At 38.8% G+C, this 24450-nt stretch overlaps 1 protein-coding gene across 5 annotated transcripts in view; it reads left to right on the top strand.

Annotated features, from left to right (window-relative positions):
* Stim1 (stromal interaction molecule 1) overlaps positions 1 to 24450 on the top strand; it is a 221846-nt gene that overhangs the window by 128631 nt on the left and 68765 nt on the right. For all 5 annotated transcript variants that reach the window (XM_047518623.1, XM_047518624.1, XM_047518625.1 and 2 more), the window contains exon 3: positions 24211 to 24325. In XM_047518623.1, the coding sequence (XP_047374579.1) occupies positions 24211 to 24325 (115 nt within the window). The remainder of the gene's footprint in view (positions 1 to 24210; positions 24326 to 24450) is intronic.

Genomic DNA, 24450 nt, shown 5'->3' with positions numbered 1-24450 from the left:
TTTCTTCCTTCCTTCCTTCCTTCCTTCCTTCCTTCCTTCCTTCCTTCCGTACTGGGGATTTACCCCAGGGGTGCTCCACCACTGAGCCACATCCCCAGGTATTTTTTAAATTTTATTTTGAGACAGGGTCTTACTAAGTTGCTGAGACTGCTCTTAAGCTTGTGATTTCCTGCCTCAGCCTCCTAAATTGCTGGGATTACAAGGTGTACACCAGCATGCCTGATCAATAATTTCTTGTAAACATAACTTACTATATGTCCCAGCAATTCTACTTTTAGGTATGTTATCCCTATAGATAAATTAAAATTTATATTCATACTAAAATCTATACATGCATGTTTATAGCAACTTTATTCATAATCTCCCCAAACTGGATATAATCCATATGTCCCCCAGTTTGTGAATGGATAAACACACTATGAAAAACTACTCAACAATACCCAAGGAATGAACTGTTGGTACACACAGCCTAGATGAGTCTCAAAAATATTATGTTCAGTGAAAGAAATCAGTCTCAAAAATTTATGTCCTATATGATTCCATTTATATGATATTCTGATAAAGGCAAAACTATAGGGATGGAAACTAGGTCAGCTAGAGGTTAGGAGTATAGGGAAGGTCTGAATGAGAGATTTTTTGGGGGGTAATAGATTTGTCCTGTGCCCATCACAACAATCTAGATATGTATTAAAATTCATAGAACTATGTATACAAAAAGCTAATTTCATCATATTTTAACTTTAAAAATGTTTGTAGCATACTACCTGACATATATTTCAAGCTTGGTGAATGCAAGTTACTTTCTTCTGTATTTCCAGAAAATTGACATATATCTGACAGTTGTATTTTGATGTTTGTCTGATTGATGTGTTTATCTCACCAAATTGTGAGCCTTTTTAGGGCAGGGACTGACCTTATTTAATTTGTTTCTGTTTTCTCCAATGGCTAGCAAATCCTATAACAAAATATGGGCTTTATCACTTTGTTGAATGACTGACCAATGTCGCTATAACAACATGGTATTAGGCTGAGATGGATGTTCAGAGCAAGAGAGATTTCTCATAGATTTTTAGGTGGGATGGATAAATAGCTGTACAAGTGCAAGAAGCAGCAAGATCTACTTAAGATTCTATTGGTTTTATAGCACAGAGTTAATGCCTTCTGTTCTGGAGCCACACGCACCTGACTTTCCCTCTTACCACCTATGTAAACTTGGTGAAATTATATAATCTCTGTCAGCCTGTTTCTTCATTAGCAATTAGAATAATAATATTGATAGGTACCTTATGAAGTTTCTGTGAACCATAAATAATGCACCTGGTACAATGCTTGGTACACATAGGAGACTCAGTAACAGTTTTTGTTGTTATCATTACCATAAGAAAGAACTTTTTTTTTTTTTTTTTGTACTGGGAATTAAACAGGGGCACTTAAAAACTGAGCCACATCCCTGACCCTTTTATTTTTTATTTTGAGACAGGGTTTTGATAAGTTGCTTAGGCCCTCGCTAAATTGCTGAGGCTGACTTTTAACTTGCAATCCTCCTGCCTCAGCCCCCCCAGTTGCTGAGATTACTACTTGCAGGATTATCGTGAGAATTTAATGTATGCAAAATCCCAAACACCTTGCCAGGCACGTGATACATGCTCACTCTATGTTTTTTCCCCCCTCAGGATGATGGTACAGTTAGTGAAGTCTGGCCTATATAGCAAGAATTCCAAATTAGCCCTCCCATCATCCCATGGCACTACAACATTCAGGTATGAGTGCGACCCACAGCAGTGTGACTGACTTGACTAGGGCCACATATTTCTAGGGGTTACACACATCTTTTCTGGAAGCTTGCTCAGTCTCTTACCTGTGAACTGTAAAAGAGGTCTGGCTTTTAAAAAAAAGGTCCTAGGTGATGATGCCTTCTAATATTTCCCTACCCATCTGGAAGACTAGTGGATTTTGAACAGCAAGTTGTATTATAATACTTTAGGAGATGTGCTTGAATTTTAGTAGGATAGGAGTAGACTTCTTGGCTAACATTGGCTAATTTGGATAAAGATAAGTAGCCAGGTTATTCACAAATGTTTTACCATGATTAATAATAATTATTATTCTGTCTTGACCTTGGGATCCTTGCTTATATTCAGATAACTCTAGACCAAGTGTTCCCTGCCTCTGATTTCTGCCTTACCAGCTCCTGCTGTACATGCTGCCAGTGATCTTCCTTAACTATATTTTCTGTTCTGGATCTCCTGAAGGATTTCCATTTTCCGTTTCTTCTGACTTCTTGTGCCTAATGCTACATTTTTTTCCACATCTGGCCTTAACCGTTCTTAGGATTCTCTAGCTAGGCGGTGGCACATGCCTATAATCTCAGAGACTTGGGCAGCTGAGGCAGGAGGATTGCAAGTTTGAGGCCAGCATTTGTAATTTAGTGAGACCCTATCTCAAAATAAAAAATAAAAAGGGGCATGGAGTTGTGGCTTAGTGGTAGAGTGCTTGCCTAGCATGTGTGAGGTTTGAGTCTCAGCACCACATATAAATAAAAGAATAAAATAAAAGTCTATCAACATCTAAAAAAAATAAAAATAAAAAGGGCTGGGGGTGTAACTCAGTGATAGAACGCCCCTGGATTCAATCCCCAGTACCAAAAAATAACATAAAATAAATTGTCCAGACATACCATTTTGTTCTGGCTCCTGTCCTCTTTGTATCATAAACATTGTCTATTTCCACTTTGCTCAGGTAGTTCTCCTTGCCTAGAATTAAACTCTCATAACCCTCTCTGTCTATATCAATCTTAGTTGTTCTTTGGAATGAGCCAGCCTTACTTTTCGTGCACCCTCCCTGACTTTTTCTTCCTTACTAGTTTCCCTCATCTCAGTATTAAGTCCCACAGCACATAGTCTGTATCACTCTAGTTAGTACTTAATTAGAAATTGTCTTTCTTTGTACCCTAATGATTTTGACTGTGTTGTTTTGTCTGTAGATTTGTCTTTTTATGAAGCTACTGGAATTACTAAAGCACAACTCATCCAATTACTTCTACCTTGTAAGGGGAGTATGGTGGAAAGGGAGCATCCTATTATGTGTCAACCCTGCTGATTATATATACAGTTTCATTTAATTCTCAACTACTCTGTGAGTTAGTTGTTATTATCTCCATTTTAGAGATGCTGAAACTATGAGTAGCTTACCTTTGCTTATTTAGTCTAAACTTGAATCTGCTCTTTAGCTAGTGCTCCCACTCTGGCTTTAACTCATCTGATTAATTCATGTTATGATGCATTCACTCCCTTACTCTATGCTAGAGTCATTCCAACATGCTCTTCATATCCCAACACTGTGCCCTTGCCCCAAGCCCTGATCCTGGCAGAGCAAGAGTATAGTGTCGATTGGTCAGTGGATTGGGGACAGGGGCCTGGAAGCTAGGGTCCTTTGGATTTGTGAGTTTCTCCCCAGGATAAAGCTGAATCAGTTGGATTGTTTCTCTGGAGTTACTCAGACTTGGGCTCTATCCATGTTAGTGTATGACTTGTAAGTCTGCTTTCCTCTGTGACCCCTTTCTCTGCCCTATTCTGTGAATCATATGCAGAATCTGATAGATAATTTTAGTTGAAATAATGAAAAAGACTTAGAGAAAAAACACTAGAAGGGCACGGGAAAAGAAAAGACACTGAGAATACCTAAAGATTGTGTAACAGAGCAAAATTATATTTTTCTGGAGCAAGAAGATGACATTTGTAGGTATACTTTCCCCAATTATTAGTTATTGGACCTTGGGAAATTTCTGAAATTCTGTGAACTTTCATTTCCTCATCACAATTTCTATCATAGCAAAGATGAAATCATGTATATCCAGTACCTTGCCTGTGGCTAGTTATAGTTGCAATATTACTATTTTTTCTATTCCTAGTACCACTGCTACAATGTACTAGGCCTATGCTACCTACACTTTTGTACCCTTTTCTCATAGAGTCTTTACAAGAATTCTGTAAGACTGATAATATTTGTAGTAAGGGAATTGACTTAAGACTGACAGTACTTAATTTTCCATTTTTTGGGGGGTTACTGCAATTCAGATCTGCATCAGGCTGATGACATTGTTCTAAACATGGTTTGTAGTGATGATTTCATCCTTTTGTGATTATGCTAAAAAATTGAGTACTATGCTATAATTAGTATGTGAATTATATTTCATAAAAATGTTTAAAAATGGAAAGTGTTGCTGCTTTGATTGGAGTGGTAGTTACCTTCTGCTTGCCTTTCTATAATCCAATCTGTAAGAATCTTTAGGACTCAATAACACTTTGCAAGCCTTATTGATTTCAGTTTGTATTTCTCTAACCCCTAACTTTGACAGAGATGCCTTGGTGCTTCCAAGTTTGAAGTACCAGAGATCCCCAGTTTGCTGAAAGTGAGTTTTGGGTAGGTATCTTGTGACTTGAGGACACCAGGACACCAGACTGTAGAGTCCTAGGGCATTCTCTTTGGAAAAATTTTGTCCTTCCCTTTTTCCCTTCATATCTCCTTCCTCCCTCCCTTCTTTCCCTCTTCCTTTTTTTAGTAGACCCTGCTTCTGAGGAAACAAAGATGTCAAAGAAGCTGTGAGAGAACTCAGGTGGTAATTCCCTCTTGTCCACATGACAGAGACCTGAATCCCTTTCTTGACCCTAATCTTAAGGAGCACCATATGGAGAGTCATCAAAGACAACAGGTTGAGTAGTTTTGGTTTTGTTTTCCTGGATTCACCTTCATGCTCGCTCTCCCTCTGCTGCACTCCAGGCCTCCCTTTGATTTCCACTGCTGTAGTATCACTCCCAGGTGCCGGAAGCAGAACTTTCCCTTTGGTTTCTGTACCCAATTCTGAACATAGATTTTCTTTACTTTCCCCTTGCACAGCTTTTTCTTCTTAAATTTGGCTATATGCAAATTAACCTCAGCATAGTTTTCTAATAGATACATTTCAGTTGCTGTAGCAATTCTTCTTTGACCTTATTTGGAGATACCTTTCTGCCTTTCTTCTTTTCTAGCTGTCTGCTTGTATTCTGGTACAATCATCATCCTATCTCCTACTTCAGTGGAACATTCTGAGCCCCTGCCCTTAATCCAGGCCAAGTACAGATTGAAGTCTCAGGTTCTTGGGACAGAACAGAGAGGACCAAAATCGTGACATTATTCTTCAGGTGAAACCTGCTCCTGAGGCTAAAAAAATGTCCCGTCCCTGCTCTTCCTTGTAAATAATTATAGGGAAGTTGTCATATTCACCTACCAGAAGTGGCTCATAGTCAGTTTATGGGTTGCAACTTCCATTGAGTTCAAGTTTTGTGGCCCTATTTTTTTTGGTTTCTTAGAATAAACTATTTGAAAACTGATTTTTTAAGATCTGGGGTGTTGCTATGTGCCTAGCCTGGCCCAGAACTCTTGGGCTCAGTCAATCTTCTTGCCTTAGCCTCCTGAAGAGCTGGGACTACAGGCATGTGCCACCAAGGCTGATTTGGACTTTGAGTTTTTATATTTCTTTATTTAGACATACTGGGGGAATGAACACAGTGCCTCACACAGACTAAGCAAGTGCTCTACCTCTGAGGTACAATCTTGAGGCACCCCCCCGCCCCATTCCCTATCCCCATAGTGAGGATTGATCCCAGGGCCTCATGCTTGCTAGTAAGTGCTCCGTCACTGAGCTACATCTCCAGCCTGGACATTGAGTTTTTAAAAGTCTAAGTATCAGTTTTGGAGTTCAGGTCCACAGTATGTAATATAATAGCTGTAGGGCCAAGTATTTTGGAGTTTTACTTTTCTCATCTATAAAATCGAGATGAAAATAAGACTCTTTGCCATTGGCAAGCCCTCAGGCTACTGAAAGAGGTATATGTATAAACAGCCAATGACAGTAGCACATTTTAAAGACTATAGTGGTGGCATTCACAGGAACTTGTAGGAGTTCAAGAGGAATAAGGACGTGATCTAATATGTGCTGTATAGCAGAAGATACATTGTCAGTTGGCATTCAGACAAGGATACCAGTTGCCAGACAAGCTGAGCTATGCAGCAGAGAGAGTAGGCATAGTTTACAATCTGTCCTATTGCCTTAGCCAGATACAGGACGAGGCAGCAGCTCCCCCAGATGGTATCCCTCATGTTTCCAGGAAAACCCAGACGGTGGCTTGCTTTCACAGACAAGGAAATTCCTTCAAGCAGGCTGTTGTTTTGCTTCCTCCCCTCTTCGTTGTAGAGTCTTTATCTATTCTGGGTGACAGTCCTGTTGGTGACAGGGATTAATTACCCTTGTAAGGCTTATTTGTCTGTATATGTATATATGTCTATCTATGTCTCTGTGTTTTTGTATGTATGTATAAGTCATTTTTTGCTTGTTTGGATATATGTCTTTCTGCATTTTGATGTGTTTGTGAATGGCAGAAAGTGGAGGAAAGGAAAGAACACTGAGCCAAGAAGTAGGGGCTGAGAGAAAACCCATAGACCAGATCAGGGACCAGGGAGAAGGTTAGAGGCAAAGGGTTAGGCCTATAATATAGTATTCAGGACTTTCAGGTAAAAGCAGAGCCAGAAAGGTCATAGGAACCCAAAGATACTGTTAGTCTAGGCACATTGTGTGGGCTCTACAGAATGGTAGACAGAATGCAAGGGCCAGGAATAGTCAAATCATCAGAGAGAGAAAAATTCTACTTAAACTTCTGACTCTTCCTATCCAAGGAAGAATGGGCAGCTGGCTCCCAAGGCCCTTCTTGCCTTGATTTATTTGTTTAATTTTTGATACTGGGAATTGATCCAGGGGCACTTTACCACTGAGCCATATCCCCGGTCGTTTTTTAAAAGTATTTTTTAGAATTTTTTTTAGTTGTTGATGGATCTTTATTGTATTCATTTATTTATATGCAGTGCTGAGAATCGAACCCAGTGCCTCATATATGCTAGAGAAGCACTCTACCACTGAGCCATAACTCCAGGCCATCCTCAGCCCTTTTACTGTTTTATTTTGAGATAGGGTCTCACTAAGTTGCTTAGGGCCTTGGTACATTGCTGAGGCTGGCCTGGAACTTGTAATTCTTCTGCCTCAGCCTCCCAAGTTGCAGGGATCACGGGCATGTGCCACTGTGCTTGGCCCCTGTTTGCCTTTAGACCTAACTGGTGTTTGTGTTTGTTTGTGTATTTATTCAAGTCTTTGTTCATGTTTGTATCTGTTCGTGTATCACATTCAATGTACTTTATGGCATTAGGAAGAATTGGTTCCCAGTGCAATGGCTGACTTACTTGTGGATTAATAACATTCTTTTTTTTTTAATTTATTTTTATTGTAAACAAATGGGATACATGTTGTTTCTCTGTTTGTACATGAAGTAAAGGCATACCATTTGTGTAATCATACATTTACATAGGGTAATGTTGTTTGATTCATTCTGTTATTTTTTCCCTTCCCCCCACCTCTCCCACCCCTCTTTTCCCTCTATACAGTCCCTCCTTCCTCCATTCTTGCCCCTTCCCCCCCATTACCCCCATTATGTGTCATCATCCGCTTATCAGCGAGATCATTCTTCCTTTGGATTTTTGAGATTGGCTTATCTCACTTAGCATGATATTCTCCAATTTCATCCATTTGCCTGCAAATGCCATAATTTATTATTCTTTATAGCTGAGTAATATTCCATTGTATCAATATATCACAGTTTCTTTATCCATTCATCTTTTTATTCATTCTTATGTTGTTCTCTCCTTGTTTCCTTACCTTTTTTCTCTTCCTTCTCCAAATTTATTTAGTGTCTGCTCTGTGCTGGATGCTGGGTATACAAAGACTAATAAGGTAGACACATTTCCTCCCTACAAAGATCACACATATTATTGAGGCAGAAAGACATACATGTCCATTGCTGGTAAATGTTATGGCAAGAGAAGAGTTCAGTGTACTCTGGAAATATAGAAGAGAGAAGTTAACCCATGTGAGGATTTCAGAAAAAACTACTGTGATGAATTTTGGGTGATGGGTAGGAGTTAACCTGGGGAGAGGATTGAGAAGGATATACCAGGTAGAGGGACAAATATGATGTTTTTGGGGATTTGTATGTCAGTGGCTCCTTTTTTTTTCTTTTTTCTTCTTTTGGCAATGGAGATTGAACACAGGGTCACTTAACCTATGAGCCACATCCCCAGCCCCCTTTTATTTTTTATTTTGAGACACGGTCTTGTTAAGTCTTCCTGGTCTTGAACTTGTAATCCTCCTGCCTCAGCCTCCCGAATCACTGGAATGACAGTCGTGTGCCAATGTGCCATTCGTTTCAGTGGTTCTTTTAACTTAACATTGGGATATAACAGTTGGGCATGGAAAGAGAATTTGAAAATTAGATTGGAAAGATAGGTATTAAGCAGTTTTGTGCCATATTGAGGAACTTGAATTTTATCCTCAAAACAATAAGCTAGAAGTAAACAGAGCTGGTTGTAATTTTGACTGAAGATATGTTCAGAGTAGGCTTTGCAGAAGAGGTGAAATTGAAACTTCATTTTAAAAGATGAGATGGAGTTTATCAGATAAAGAAAGGAAAGAGCATTTTAGGAAAGGAAAACATTATGAGTTAATGTAGGAGGCAAAAAATATGGCAAGTTTGGGAGACATCAGTAGGGAGGTGTCTAGAGAACAGTTCCTTCATCTGTAAGATAGCGACACCAGTAATATATACCTTCAGTGGTATATATAGTAGGTGGTGTGAGGCTCAAAAAATATACTTGTAAAGAATGATAGTAGAGTAAAACAGACATTATTACCTCATGTGCATATATGACTGCATGATTGATGTGATCCTATAATATGTATAATCAGAAAAATAAGGGATTACACTCCAGTTATGTATGATCTATCAAATGTATAAATGCATTCTACTGTCATGTACAACAAATTAGAACAAATAAAAATTAATTAAAAATTAAAAATAAATCCAAAAAAATAATATTTTGCATACCACAGAACTATGCACAAATTTCACTATTATTATTACCCACTTTCTTCATATTTCCATTCAGTGTCCAACTGCATTAGGCCCTTCCATGTGCATGCACATAGTTATGACCTCAACAGTTCAGCACTGACATTATGAGGGCCATTACCTCTTTTTTCTAGCTACTTGGCATCTTGAGGAAGTATAACTAAGATGAGAGGTTCTGGACTGGGGTTACGGCTCAGTGTTAGAGCATTTGTCTAGCATGCATGAGGCCCTGGGTTCCATCCTCAGCACCACATAAAACAACTAAACAACTACAACTAAAACAAAATATTTAAAAAAAAAAAATATGAGAGGTTCCTGGGACTCAGAGTCAGAGTGTTGGTTCCTTCAGGATAAGCCAAAATAAAGATTATGAACCCTCTTGCCTTGGTACCTAAGTTCTGAATAGTTAAATATTCATGAAACCTCATCTGCATATAGGCATCATGAGACATGGGTCATTGCCTTAAGTTTTCTAATTGCTCCTCTTATAATTGTGGAGTAGGCCGCATTTTATAGGCCTAAGGTGACATGGTGGTAAGCATCAGAAATGGAATTTGAGTCTGTATCTGTGAGAGTATTTTCATTTTCTTTCTTTTCCTTTGTGTGTATGTTGGAAGGGTACTGGGTATAAAAGCCACGGCCACTCTACCACTGAACTACATTCCCAGCCCACTTTTATTTTTATTTTGATGCAGGATTTTGTTATGTTGTCCAGGCTGGCCTCAGATTTGCAGTCCTTCTGCCTCAACCTCCTGACTTGCTGGGATTACAGGCATGCGCCACCATGTCTGACTGAGATTGTTTTTCTTTGTTTTTCTTTTCTTTCTTTCTTTTTTTTTGTAGTTATAGATGGACAGCATCACTTTATTTGCCTATTTTTGTATGTGGTGCTAAGGATCAAACCCAGTGCCTCACACATGCTAGGCAAGCCCTCTGCCACTGAACCCCAACCCCAACCCCAAGATTATTTTTCTTATACGACACTTCAGAAGCTTTCTTATGTCTCTGGGTAATGAACAAGTTTCTTGATTAGATGAGAGTGGAAAATTGTGAGATCAAAGGCAATATGGGGTTGAAAGAATTGGAGAGAGAGTTGTTGGGCTTTTTCTTTGGCATTGAGTGATAGCCCTTTCTACCACACTGAACAGTGGTTTTTGCCTTCTAGGACAGGCTCTCTTTTATATGTCTGTTTCACATAGGTGCTTCCAATGTGTCTGAATAATCTCTGTGTCCTCAGTTCCCAGCACAGGACTTGTCATATAGTAACTAAGTAAATGCTGGTTAGGCAAATGAATGAAGAAAATTTCTTTTTTTTTTTTTTTTTTTTTGCGGTGCTGGGGATTGAACCCAGGGCCTTAGTGCTTGCAAGACAAGCACTCTACCGACTGAGCTATCTCCCCAACCCGAAAATTTCTTATTTAAATGCTTCTGGTACCCCTGACACTTGTATTACTCATTTCTGCCTCCTTTTATGGTACTATGATATTCTAATAGAATATTTTGTTTATTCTCACTGTCTGACTTTTTAAAATTTATATTCTAAAAAGTGTGAAGTAATCTCATTATGGTTTTGATTCCTATTTCCCTGGTAACTTATGATGTTGAACATCTTTTCATGTGATTAATGGTTGTTTGTATATCTTCTTTGGAGAAATGTTTTTTCAGAGCCTTTGCTCATGTTTAAATTGTCTTTTTTTTTTTGCGGTGCTGGGTATCGAACCCAGGGCCTTGTGCTTGCAAGGCAAGCACTCTACTGACTGAGCTATCTCCCCAGCCCCCTAAATTGTTTTAATTAATTTATTTTTGGGGGGCATTGAGTTGTTAAAGTTCTTTATATATTCTAGTCCCTTGTCAGATAGATTGTAAATATTTTCTTTCACACTATGGGTTCTCCCCTCCCTCCCTTCCTTCCTTCCTTCCTTCCTTCCCCCCCCCCTCTCCCTCCATCCCTCTCTCTTTCTCCTCTCTCTCTCTCTCTCTCTCTCTCTCTCTCTCTCTCTCTCTCTCTTCTGATTTATTTATTTATTTTTGCTACTAGGGATTGAACCCAGAGGCACTTAAACACCGAGCCATATCCCCAGCCCTTTTTTACTTTTTATTTTGAGACAGGGTCTTGTTAAGTTGCTTAGGGCCTGGTTAAGTTGTTGAAACTGGTTTTGAACTTGTGATCCTCCTGCCTCCTGAGCTGCTGGAATTAAAGGCATGCAACACTGCACCTGGCTCCAGCCCTTTTTTAGTTTTTTTTTGAGAGAGAGTCTCACTAAATTGTGCAGGCTGACTTCCAACTCATGATCCTCCTTCTTCAGCATCTCAAGTAGCTGAAATTAGGGCTGGAGATGTAGCCCAGCACCACCACCACCACCACCAAAAAAAAAAAAAAAAAAAAAAAAAAAAGGGAAGAAGAAGAAGGAATGCCCGAATAGCTGTAGCTGGAATTATAGGCATGTGCTACTGTGCCCAGCAAACCCGGACCTTTTTGATAATATTTATAGCAGCTATGGGTAGTACTCTGCCCTCTATGGGGCTTGTTATTGTGCTTGTATATTTGTTTAAGGTCTGGTTGGATTATTTTCATGACCCTTCTCTCCTCCTTCATAGTGTGAAGGTTCTGATGTTGCTCCTCAGAGAGTATGAGGAGCTTTGAGTATGCCTACTCAAAAGCATACTTTAGATGAAAGTGATTTGGCAGAGTACCCTTTGAGAGTCTCTTTTCCTGACCACACCCAGCTTTTAAGCTCTGTTAATTAGCATCTGATTGCTCTGTTGTTTTCAACAATACCTAGAGGCATAAATTGCTTCTCACACCAGTCCAATCATATTAGGACTCCTTTGAAAGAATAATTTCTGAGGTTAATCTTTGAGATGTGCACCCCTACAGAGCTCCTTGTAGCTGTCTTTCCCTCTATTTCTCTCCAGAAAACTCTTTGACCTACAGTTTATTTTTTATTAGTAGTTGGTTTTGCTTTCCCTGGTTTCAGATACCTGAGTTCAACTGTTGTCTGAAAATATTAAGTGGAAAATTCCAGAAAAAAAAATTCATGACTTTTTTTTCTTGTGATTCAAGAAAAATGGGATTGATTCACATGCTGGGCAAGTGCTCTATCCCTGAGCTATGTCACCAGCCCCTATGAATTTTAAATTATATACTCCTTTGAATAGCATGATGAAATCTCACACCGTCCCTCTCTGTCCCACCCTGAATGTGATTCATTTATCTTTGTCCAGAGTATCCACACTGTGTGCACTATCCACCTAATTAGTCACTTAGTAATAGTCTTGGTTCTCAAATTCACTATCATGGTATCTCAGTGCTATGATTAAGTAACCCTATTTTGCTTAATTATGACCCCAAAGGATAAGAGTAGCAATCCTGGCAAGTTGAATATGTCAAGAGAAGGTATGAAATGCTTACTTTAAGTGAAAAGGTAAATGCTTTTGACTTAAGACGTATACTGAGATTGCTAAGATAAATAAATTTTTAGAGTGATTCCATCTGTGAAATTGGGAAGAAGGAAAAAGAATTAATTTTGTGTTAGTTTTGTTCTCATACCTCAAATAGCAGGTTATCGCTACAGTGCATGGTAAATGCTGTTAGGATGGAAAAGGCATTAATTTATCATGTATAGGAGAAAACACAGTATGTAGGGTTCAGTATTATCCACAGTTTCAGGTATCCATTGAGGGTCTAAGAATGTATCTCTCTCAGATAAAAAGTACTACTATATCTCCACTGATTCTACCAATCATTTCCCCGATGCCTTTCACCACAATTTCCAGTTTTTGAGAGCATCCTTAGCCTTGAACTTCTCCATATTCTGTTGCAAATGTAGTCATATCCTTTCTAAAGAGATTTTAAATTCTGTCTCATAGCCTACTTTCTTTCCCAGCAGTATCTTAGAACCATGGTTATGGAGCTGTGGGTAAGAACGATGACATGCTTCTCTCTGAATGACACTGTTACTTTAGGAGTGAGACCTTGGTGGAGGGGTTTTAATCCCAGACTATAATTTTCATTTTTATGAGCCAGGAAAGTCATAATTGGGGCCCCAGTATCCTCAGTGGTGCTGTCATCCAAGATGAAGTTCCTGTCCTGTGAACAAAGACTGAGCAGAAGAAGGCAGGCCCACCTCTTGGCCATACTTATAACCCCTTAAACAAGTAGCTGGGGCCAGGATGAGAAATGTTAGTGTTCTGTTCCTCCCAGTCAGTTAACTGTCCAACTGGAAACTTGGAGAAGAAGGCCTGTTTTCTTGGTTGTACCATTTTGGAGCAGAGTTTCTGTCTCACTGAGTGGGGTGGGATGGAACAGATCTTGTTTCAAATATATGCTTGCTCTTATCATGTTTTAGTAGATTTTCTTGAGCATATGTATATTCACTTGCTGTAAGCTCATTTATAGATACTTTAAATGGTTGCTTTTGAAAAATAATTTTTACCAATTTCGTTGGAGACTAGGGTCATGAATCTTCTCATGCTATCATGCCAGAAGTGCCCTCTAACCCATCAGTTTTTGTAAATATTCTTTCTTGTGCATTCTGTCCAGTACTATATGTTCATCCTTTGTAAATGTGGCAGTATTGACCCCAATTAAGAACATGGTTCTCTCTGGGGACATCTATTCTAATTAGTGATCTATTTCTGTCCTCTTATCATAAGACAAAGGTTCCCCAGCCAGTAGTACTTGGCTAGTTTGCATACTTTGTTCCTAATAGTTTGTAAGACTGAATGTTAGAGTTTCCCAATCTTTGCCATTCTGGCTATGTACCTAGCAAACTGCAACCATAGATGCTGCCTTTAGAATTTTACCTGTGTTGTGGACCCAGTGTCATTGTGAGGATCATTCCATGACAAAGACTAAACTTTATCATCAACCTCAGTGAGATTCTCCATACCTTCATATACTGGGTGCTGGAAATAAAGGAATAAAGGAGAGGTGAAGATGAGTGCAATGGTGCACGCCTGTAATCCCAGTAGGATCACAAGTTCAAGGCCAGCCAGTTCTGGGCAAATTAGCAAGACCTTGAGCAACTTAACAAGACCTTGTCTCAAAATTAAAAATAAATAAATAAATAAAAGGGCTAGGGGTGAAGCTCAGTGGTAAAGTGTCCCTGGGTTCAGTCCCCAGTAACCCCACCCCTGACCCCCCAGAAAAGGTAGCTCAGTGGTAAAGCACCTCTGGGTTTAATCCTAGTATTGACAAAGGGAAGGTAAAGTTGCTGCTGTGGACAAAGTTCTCCGACCAGTACAGATAGCTGTGTACAGCTGAGGAGTCTATAGTATACTAAATGAACACTGTAGCAGTGTCACAGAAGAGGACATAAATTAGCTTTATCCATGTCCAGAGTCACTGATCCATATTCTGATTCTGAACGGATGACTAGGTATGATAGGAAGGAGGAGAGCGTTTTAGATGAGGTTTGCATGCACAAAAATATTCCACTGGTGAAAAGCCTGGTATTCTGAGAATGTGAAAGAATTTGTTATCATTGGGAATGGCAGTGCAACTGCACTGGGTCAGAGGAGGTCTCCAAGAGCAGAGGTGTTTTCTACATTGACCTCCTAGGTTCTTGACGGCATCACAAAAAAATAATTTAAGGACACATCAGGTATGAGTATAAAGGGGAAACACACACTCAAGAATGGGAATGCAGACAATCTCAGAGAGTGAGTGAGTTGTCTCATCTTGGTCTGGATTTTTAACACTTATAGAGGGACAGTAGCTAGGGGGCTGAACTAGATTTGGAGTCAGGGCAAGATTATGGAATTTTCTGCCAGTTTTTCCTTGCACTTGTGCATTATCTTTGCATATTCCAGTCATACTATTTACTATATAGGAAGTCTCATTAGCATCTTAAATCTCCACCTAGGAGTGTATACTTTTTTAATTTGTTCTTTTTAGTTATATGTGATAGTGAGGTCTAGTTTGATATTTTTATACAAACATGGAGTATATCTTATTCTAATTAGGATCCCAGTCTTGTGGAAGTACATGAGGTTGAGATTCACTGTGGTTTATTCATATATGTACATAGGAAAGTTATGTCAGGTTCATCCATTATCTTTCCTATTTCTATCCCCATTCCCGTCCCTTCATTCCCCTTTGTCTAATCTATTATGTTCTTCCCCTTCCCATCCTCTTGTGTGTTAACATCCTCATATCAGAGAGGACATTTGAGCTTTGATGTTTTGGAATTGACTTATTTCACTTAGCATGATGGTCTCCAGATCCTTGCGTTTACCAGCAAAAGTTATAAAATCATTCTTTTTTATGGTTGAGTAATATTCCATTGTATGTGTATACCACATTTTCTTTTTTTTTTATTATTTTATTGTAAACAAATGGGATACATGTTGTTTCTCTGTTTGTACATGGTGTAAAAGTATACCATTTGTGTAATCATAAATTTACATAGGGTAATGCTGTTTGCACATTTTCTTTATCCACTCCTTTGTTGAAGGACACCTATGTTGGTTCCATAGCTTCGCTATTGTGAATTGAGCTGCTATGAACATTGATGTGACTGCATCACTATAGTATGTTGATTTAAGTTCATTGTGTGTATGCTGAGGCGTGGGATAACTGGTTCCTTTCCAGTTATTATTTCTGAGGAATCTCCATACTGCTTTCCAGAGTGGTTGCACCAATTTGTAGGCCCACCAGCAATGTATGAGTGTACCTTTCCTCCCCCACATCCTCACCAACATTTATTGTTACTTGTAATCTTAATAATTGCTATTCTGACTGGAGTAAGATAGAATCTCAGTGTAGTTTTAATTTGCATTTCTGTAATTACTAGAGATGTTGGAACTTTTTTCACATATTTTTTGACCATTTGTATTTCTTCTGTGAAGTGCCTGAATAAACAGCATCTTTATTGTACTTGGATAGTAAATCAGGAATCAGCAAACTTTTCTTTAAAGGCCAACTAGTTAATATTTTAGGACTGACTGTAGGCAGGCCATACAGTCTCTATATAACTAACTATCATTATATAGTGTAAAAGTCAGTGTGGTGAAATCTCAATGTAGTTTTAATTTGCATTTCTCTAATTGCTAGAGATGTTGACCATTCTTTCATATATTTGTTGAATGATTGAATTTCTTCTTCTGAGAGGTGTCTGTTCAGTTCCTTTGCCCATTTATTCTTCACACTCTTGATTGTTTCTGTTGCTGTGAAGAAGCTTTTTAGTTTGATACCATCCCATTTATTGATTTTTGATTTTACTTCTTGCACTTAAGAGTCTTATTGAGGAAGTTGGTTCCCAAGGAAACATGTTGGAGGTTTGGGCCTACATTGTCTTATAGTTGGTGCAAAGTTTCTGTTCTAATACTGAGATCTTTGATCCACTTTGAGTTGAGTTTTATACAGGGTGAGAGATAGGGGTTAAATTTCATTCTGCTACATATGGATTTCCAATTTTCCCCAGCACCATTTGTTGAAGAAGCTGTCTTCTCCAATGTTATGTTTTTGGTGCCTTTGTATATGTAGCATGAGATAACTATATGTGGGCTTGTCTCTGTGTCTTCTATTCTATTCCATTGGTCTTCATGTCTGTTTTGGTGCCATTACTATGCTGTTTTTGTTACTGTAATTCTGTAGTTTAATTTAAGGTCTGGTATTGTGATGCCTCCTGCTTCACTTTCCTCACTAAGGATTGCTTTGGCTATTCTGGGGCTCTTATTTTGCCAAATGTATTTCATGACTGCTTTTTCTGTTTCTTTCTTTTTTTCTTTTTAGCTATAGATGGACACAATATCTTTATTTTATTTCTTTATTTATTTATGTGCAGTGCTGAGAATTGAACCCAGTGCCTCACACATGCCAGGCAAGTGCTCCAGCCCCTGCCTTTTCTCTTTCATTGGAATTTTAATAGGATTTGCATTAAATTCATATAGCATTTTTGGCAGTATGGCCATTTTGATGATATTAATTCTGCCTATCCACGAACATGGGAGATCTTTCCATCTTCTAAGGTCTTCTTCAATTTGTTTCTTTAGTGTTCTGTAGTTTTCATTGTAGAGGTCTTTCACCTATGTGCATTATAATATTATAATGAGACTAGGGTAATTTTTCAATCACTAGTCTTTTTCTTTTGGTACTGGGGATTGAACCCAGGGCTACTTTACCACTGATATACAACCCCAACCTCTTCCTCCTTTGTTTCAATTTTGAGTCAGTGTCTCACCAAGTTGCTTAGGGTCTTGATAAGTTGCTAAGGCAGGCCTCAAACTTGTACTCCTCCTGCCTCAGCCTCTTGCTGGGATTCTAGATGTGTGCCACTATGGCTGGCACCAAAGTCTTTTTTTTGTTTTTCCCCCAAATTATTTATTTGTGTTACTAGGGGATTGAACCCAGGGACACTGAGCTATACTTCTAGCTTTTAATTTTTTTTTTCTCCCTAAATTGGTGAAGCTGGCTTCAGTCTTGTGATCCTCCTGCCACAGTCTCCCATGTTGGGCCCAGCTGCAAAGATTTTGATCACTAAAGGCATATACTCCCTAAAGGAATAGTCCTCTCAGATACCATGTATCTTGAGGTTTTGTTGCCTTTTTAGCCAGTGGGCAAGCTGTGGGCAAGTATGCTGGTGTAAGGACATAGGCTGGGGTACTCAGCAGTCATTTGTTCTGCATTCCAAAGGTTTATGGGAATTTCTCTAAATAAAAATTCCTATCTCAGGAGGAAGCAGCAGTTGATGCACCAAGGAAGGCAGGTAGGGACTAACCTGTAGAGGGTCCTGCATAAGGCTGGGAACTTTTGATTTTAAGCATAATCAAAACTTTCAAAGTAAGACAGAACAGAAAGTAAGACTCATAGAACAGAAAGAATCTTTGAAGTTGTAGACTACAATGCCTCCCCCCCCTTTTCCTTTTGTGCTATTGGGAATTGAATCTTGGGTCTCTTGCATGCTAGGTGAGCTACATTCTCAGTCCTTCCTTGTTTTAATTATCACCATTGTGGATGTCCTGGCACACTGATTTTAGATAGCAAGCACTTAGGAAATAGCCATCTCCTCCCTCTTTTTTTTTTTTTTTTTTTTTTTTTTTTTTTTGCGGTGCTGGGGATCGAACCCAGGGCCTTGTGCTTGCAAGGCAAGCACTCTACCAACTGAGCTATCTCCCCAGCCCCCATCTCCTACCTCTTTTATCCCTCTTAGGGAGGGATCTGCACTACTGTAATAACGGGTTCCAGAATTGTATATTCTTAGTATTTTTATATTCTCGTAAAATATATTTTACACACACACATGCATCCATGTATGAGAGAGAGCTTATTTTGTGCCAGGTACTATTCTAAGATTTTATTTAGATTAACTCATTTATAATGCTCTCCATTTGAGGGTATTATGAGATTTTGTACTACTGTTAATGTCCATTTTACAAATGATATGCATGATACATTGAAAATAAGTGATAGAACCAAGATTCAAACCAAGGCATCTAAGCTTTAGAATCAAAACTCTAAACATTCTGCTACATGTTGTAGGAAAAACTCAGGTAAGAGACACTAATTCAGTTATTAATAATGACAGACTCTGTTCTATGCCAGGCCTTATGCTTGTGGGTGGGTCTATGGAGCTAAATTAATTATTCATTTAGATGTTCCAGAAAATTTATAAGATGCTGGGTGAAGAGATAAATGATAAATAAAATACAGTATTTAGTTTTGAGTTGCTTAGGGAGACTAAGTAATTATAGAACAGGTGGGATAAACTTTGTGATAGATGTATAATCCTGAGAACTAAGGGGTAATTAACTCACCTGGGAGAAGTCTGGAAAACTTTACAGAGAGAGTGACTTTATTCTTAACAAACAAAAAATGGGAGAAAGTGTTTTATATGGAGCACCTTATGCAATGTTTTGGGGATGTAAAAAGAGTGTGGTTTGTTTGAGGGGCCTGAAGTGACTTGATGTGTCTAGAGCAGGAGTTAGTAGCTTTTTCTGTAAAGAGCCAAATAGTAAATATTTTAGGCTTTCCTGGCCATAGAGTCACTGTAACAGTTACTCAATTCTGTCTTAGTAGCATTAAACAGTCATATCAGTGAGTGAACCTGGTTATGTTCCAATAAAATTTTATTTACAAAAGCAAGTGGCAGGGCTGGGGTTGTGACTCAGTGGTAGAGCATTTGCCTAATGTGTGAGGCACTGGGTTCTATTCTCAGCACTGCATATAAATAAATAAAAATAAAGATCCTTCAACAACTTAAAAAAAAAAAAAAAGCAAGTGGCAAACTGGATTTGTCCTGTAGCCATAGTCTTCTGACCACTGAAGACTATGTCTGGAGTGTAAGGTCTGGAGTGTAAGGTCTTAATAGGAAAAGGGAATGGTCAAGACTGGGAAGTAAGTCTATGGGTTACATTGTAAAAGACCTTGAATGCCAGATTGAGAAGCTAGGACTTTGTCCTGGAAATAATGGAGGGAGAGTCACAAGGTTTTAAGTAGGTGAATCGGTCTAGTTAGGTTTGTACTTCAAAAAAGATTATTCTAGTGTTTAATATAGTAGAAGTGAGACTTAAGATGTACAAAAATGAGTGAAAAATGACTCTCCTCTCCCTACCTTCTAGCAGGGGCTTCTGATGTCATTGTAGACAGGCATTTCATCCCTGAAACATCCGTGTCCCAGCACTGTGTGTTAAAGACATTCAGAGCTACTCCTTGCTGGAGGTCAAAAGGAGTTGGGTAGTATAGAGAAAGTGACTTTTGTGGCTTCATAATACTAAGCGGTGTCCTTTCAGGGGAAGTGGGAGTGGAAGCCATGTGGTTTGATTTGGAAGACATAGAAGGAAAGTAATGAGGAACAAGGTTCGATGGGGAGAGAGCATTATTAATTGGTTTTAAAAAGAACCCAGGAGAGCTACCCAGATCCCTATATCCAAAGATGTGCTGCTCTTCTTCTGGCCTATGTTAGTGAACTCTGGGCCCGCATTGTGGGAATTCTGGAGAGATGTCTCCTCTCCTCTCTGCTCCCACCCACACTACTTCACTACTGCTTAACACTTGGGATGGGGTTGTATGCTTTTGTGCCAGCTCCTGGGAGATCACTTTTCTGAGCTCATGAGCTAAATATACCTAGTGACAGCTGGTGCCTTGGCACTTCAGTGAGCTATTGAGCTGCAGTTCTAGCCAGTGCTCCATTCCTCATGGTAAGGCAAATTAGGGCAAATCTTTTAGACAGCTTCCTTGGATCTTCTTGAGGGAGGAGCTGCTTGTTCTGAGTCTGAAACAGTAAATCCTTTTTGTGGGAGCCAAAAATGGCCTGTTTTGTTTTGGCTTTTTTTTGCTTTTGAACTTTGTCTTAAATCAGACTTTAGCTATTAATTGGATATGGGACAGTGTTTAAGATGTGGTAATGAATACCTCAGATATATTAGATGTCAGAATAGTAGTTAAGTATAATATTCTAGTATGTTATGTTTATGACTGAGTAACTGGGAGCTTATATCAGAGTGTGGTTTGGCAGGGAAGATAGACACATAACCAGACTGATAAAAGTATGCATAGGAGTTGTGTGAACATAGAAAAGATCATCTTTGATCAGGAATCTTTTTTTCCTGCCAGGCGTGATGGCACATGCCTGTAATCCCAATGATATGGGAGGCTAAGACAGGAGAATCACAGGTGCTAGGCCAGCCTAAGCAACTTGGCCCTGAGCAATTTAGCAAGACCCTATTTCAAAATAAAAAATAAAAAGGGGTGGGGTTGTAGCTCAGTGGAAAAGCACCCCTGATTTCAATCCCAGTACCAAAAAATTTTTAAAAATTAAAAAAAAAGTGAAAATAAATAAAAGAATCTTTTTTCTCCTTATTTCACTCTCCTTCCAATAATAATTATAACTAACTTTTGAGTTGTGTGTTAAAACTTAGAGTTATTTTGTGTACATCAGGAATCATAAACTCAATGCATTTGAGGAACTGAGGGTATCTTAAATGAGTACTGTGGGCCTTATAAATGCATATGCATAAATCTGTGAGTGGTAGGAACAGTGGCAAACTAGAGAGCACATGATTTTTCAGAAGTGGGCAGCTGCTGCTGGGCTCTCACAGATTGATTGTTACCTTGTAGACTTGTGAACCTAGGACAGGTGCCAACAGGTTGGGACTTGAGGCCTTCATTAGCTCCCTCACCACCAAATCTCCCATCTCTAAACTCCCCCCGTCCTTTTGATATGGACAGTTGATATTTTTTCTCAATTTTAAGTAAAACATGAAAAAATACAGAAAATGTTGCATTTGAACACTAATTTCTAATGAACAGTCTACATAAAAATAGTGTATTTGCTGGGCATGGTGACGATTGCCTTAATTCCAGTGGCTGGGATGCCTGGGCAGGAGGATCACAAGTTCAAGGCCAGCCTCAGCAACTTAAGGCCCTAAGAAACTTACTGTATCCAAAAAAAAAAAAAAAAAAAAAGGGTTGGCATATAACTCAGTGGTAAAATGCCCCTGGGTTCAATCCCCAATACCAAAAAAAAAAAAAAAAAAGTGGTCTGTTTGCTTTGAAGGCATAACCTCATGATGAATCCCTTAGCTGCTGCCCTCCCCTTCTAATTAAATTGTAACCCTTTGAGCTGAAGAAATGGCTCCTTTTGGAGAGCGCTCGCCTTTCATGTCTAAGGACCCTGGTTCAAATCCCCTGCTGGGAAAATGAGAGGAAATTTAAAAAAAAAAAACTACGAAAAAAATTTAAAAAAAAAATTGTAACCCTTAAGCCTCTCCCATACAAAATTGTAAAAGTCACTGGAGTTTGGTATTGTTAGATCCTCTTTTTGTTTTTACTGTTTTAGAAGACTGTGAAAAGTAGGACTTAGGTTCAACTTTACAATATACTGTGGAGCCAATAAAAAGATCCTTGTAAAGGCAGTTTATGACTTCTGCAAACATGTCTCATCCTACTCAAATGAGAGGGATAATTAGCTCTCAGTCTGAGAGGATAATAAGCTAACAGGCTGAGAAGCCACATAGGAAGTAAGTGGCCTGTTTTATGGGTTCTGATCTCTTTATAGTATGTTGCCTTTCTGAATCTTAAGGGCCTGATTGTTGCAGGGCTTTGTTAGGAGGATTGTCACTTCTTTGTTCTCTAAAAGGGTTCCAAGAAGAATCAGACCCTTCCTTCACACAGAGTGTCTATCTGCCATGTCCATCATTTGGCACCATCTTCTTGTTGATCTTGTTTTCTGACCCTGTTCTCTCTTTACATTTGTTTATGGCACCATCACTAAGGCTTGTATGTGAGTTCCTGTGTAGTAGATACTTTTTTTTTTCCCCCATAGTACTGGGCTTTGAATCCAGGGACATTTTACCAATGAGCTACATTCCCAGCTATTTTTATTTCTCATTTTGATATAGGGTCTCATTAAGTTGCCAAGGTTAACCTTGAACTTCTAGTCCTCCCACCTCAGCCTCCCCAGTCACTGGGATTACAGGTATAGATCTACTTTTTACACTGTGTGTGAGCTTCTTTGCTATCTACATACTTCATGATCAGGCTTGACTATAAACAAAAAGTGCTATTTTTGTGGGTTACTTATAAATAGCTGGTTTCTCCTATCAGAGAGTTTCCTAGAGTTATCTGGTAATTGTAAAATCCCCTTCTTCGGAGATTTTAGCATTTCTCCTCCTAAGGCCCATTGATAGCTCAGTGAAGATAAAGATTTTGTCTGTTTTGGTTACTACTTCATGCATTTCTAGTACCTGGAACTATACCTGGCACATGGAAATTTTTATTAAACATATGTTGAAGTGTTAGTTACTTGGGAGTCTGAGGTAGGAGGATTGCTTAAGCCCAGGAATTCAAGTCCAGCCTGGGAACATAACAAGACCCCTCTTAAAAAAAATTATGTGTATGTGTGTGTGTGTGTGTGCGTAATGCATGTGTATATATACGCATGTATGTACAATATATTTTTATGGTTTAAATATGAGGTGTCCCCCAAAATTTCATGTGCAAGACAGTACAAGAAAATTTAGAAGTAAAATGATTGGCTTATGAGAGTCTTGACCTGATCATTACATTAATCCTCTGATAGGAATTAACTAGGTAGTAACTGTAGGCAGGTAGAATATAGCTGGAGGAGGTGGGTCACTGGGGGTGTGTCTTTGAGGTATATATTTTGTTCCTGCTGAGTGGAGCAGTCTTTCTGTTTCACCTTGAGCCCAGAGCAGTGGAGTTGGTCATCTATGAACTGAGACCTCTGAAACTGAGCACCAAAATAAACTTTTCCTCCTATAATTTTTTTTTTTTCAGATCTTTTGGCCATAGCAGTAAAAAAGCTGACTAAAATGTGTGTGTGTGTGTGTGTGTGTGTGTGTGTGTACTAACTTATAAAGAGAAAAGATTTATTTTGGCTCGCAGTCTTGTAGATTCCAATCCAAAATTAAGTGTCCTAATTTTTTTGGGTCTCTGACTAAGTAATGGAGCAAATGACTTATATCACTATGTCAGGAAGCAAAGAGAAAGAGGAGACTGGAGGCCTACAATCCCCTTTGATGGCATGTCCCCAGTGACCTACGGACCTTTCAAATGTTGCATCACATCCCAATAGTGACATCCTAGAAACTAAGCCTTTAACACATGGACTTTTGAAGGATGCTTATCCAAACCATAATAATGAATCACTAATGTTAGCCTATATTCATTGGGAGTGGAATCCACCTTTGTTAGGAGGATTGTTAAAGAATTTTGGGACAATTTAGAAATTTGTGGGTGTTTTAAAATCATCACAGCATGTAATTTAATTTCTAAAAGTAATATGATTTGGGACAAATTGCATTATCTTTGAGAGTGTTACTAGTCTCATTTCTAGAATAGATGTGATAACTCATTGTGAGGATTAGATGAGAAAATATTGTGGAAGTTCTTAGATTATTTCTTAGCATATAAAGAAGTACTCAAAAATTGTTAATTATTCTTTCCATTCTTTCTTCCTTCTTCTAGCTTATGAAATTCCAATTAGTTCTAATTTCTTTCCATAATTCAAAAAACAGTATGAGGAAAGAATTTCTAATTCACATTTATTTTTTTCAAATGAAACATTACAAGAAAATATAGTCTCAATGGCAACTAAGATATATGCATAAGGAAAGATACATGAAGTGATATCATACACATGTATTGGGTAAAGGGGAATGTGCTGTGGATAGGTAGAGGCAAATGACCTGTGTGGAGATCTTGGTGGGCTGGCTCCCAGGGATCTCTTGTGACTTGTGTGCTTTCCCCTTGCAGTTCCTGAGGGAAGACCTCAATTACCATGACCCAACAGTAAAGCACAGCACCTTCCATGGCGAGGACAAGCTCATCAGCGTGGAGGACCTGTGGAAGGCATGGAAGTCTTCAGAAGGTAATAGACAGCCTGGTTGTCATTCTTAGTTGTTAGAAGGCTCAGAGAAGAGAGAAAAAGATAGCAAATTGAACTTAAAGAGACATGAACATAAAATACTTAGTATAAACAAATTATTGAAATGA

Source organism: Sciurus carolinensis, chromosome 11, assembly GCF_902686445.1.
Source record: "Sciurus carolinensis chromosome 11, mSciCar1.2, whole genome shotgun sequence".
Taxonomy (NCBI): domain Eukaryota; kingdom Metazoa; phylum Chordata; class Mammalia; order Rodentia; family Sciuridae; genus Sciurus; species Sciurus carolinensis.
Note: the sequence above shows the minus strand (reverse complement) of the source record. Positions and strands in the feature narration are given on the sequence as shown.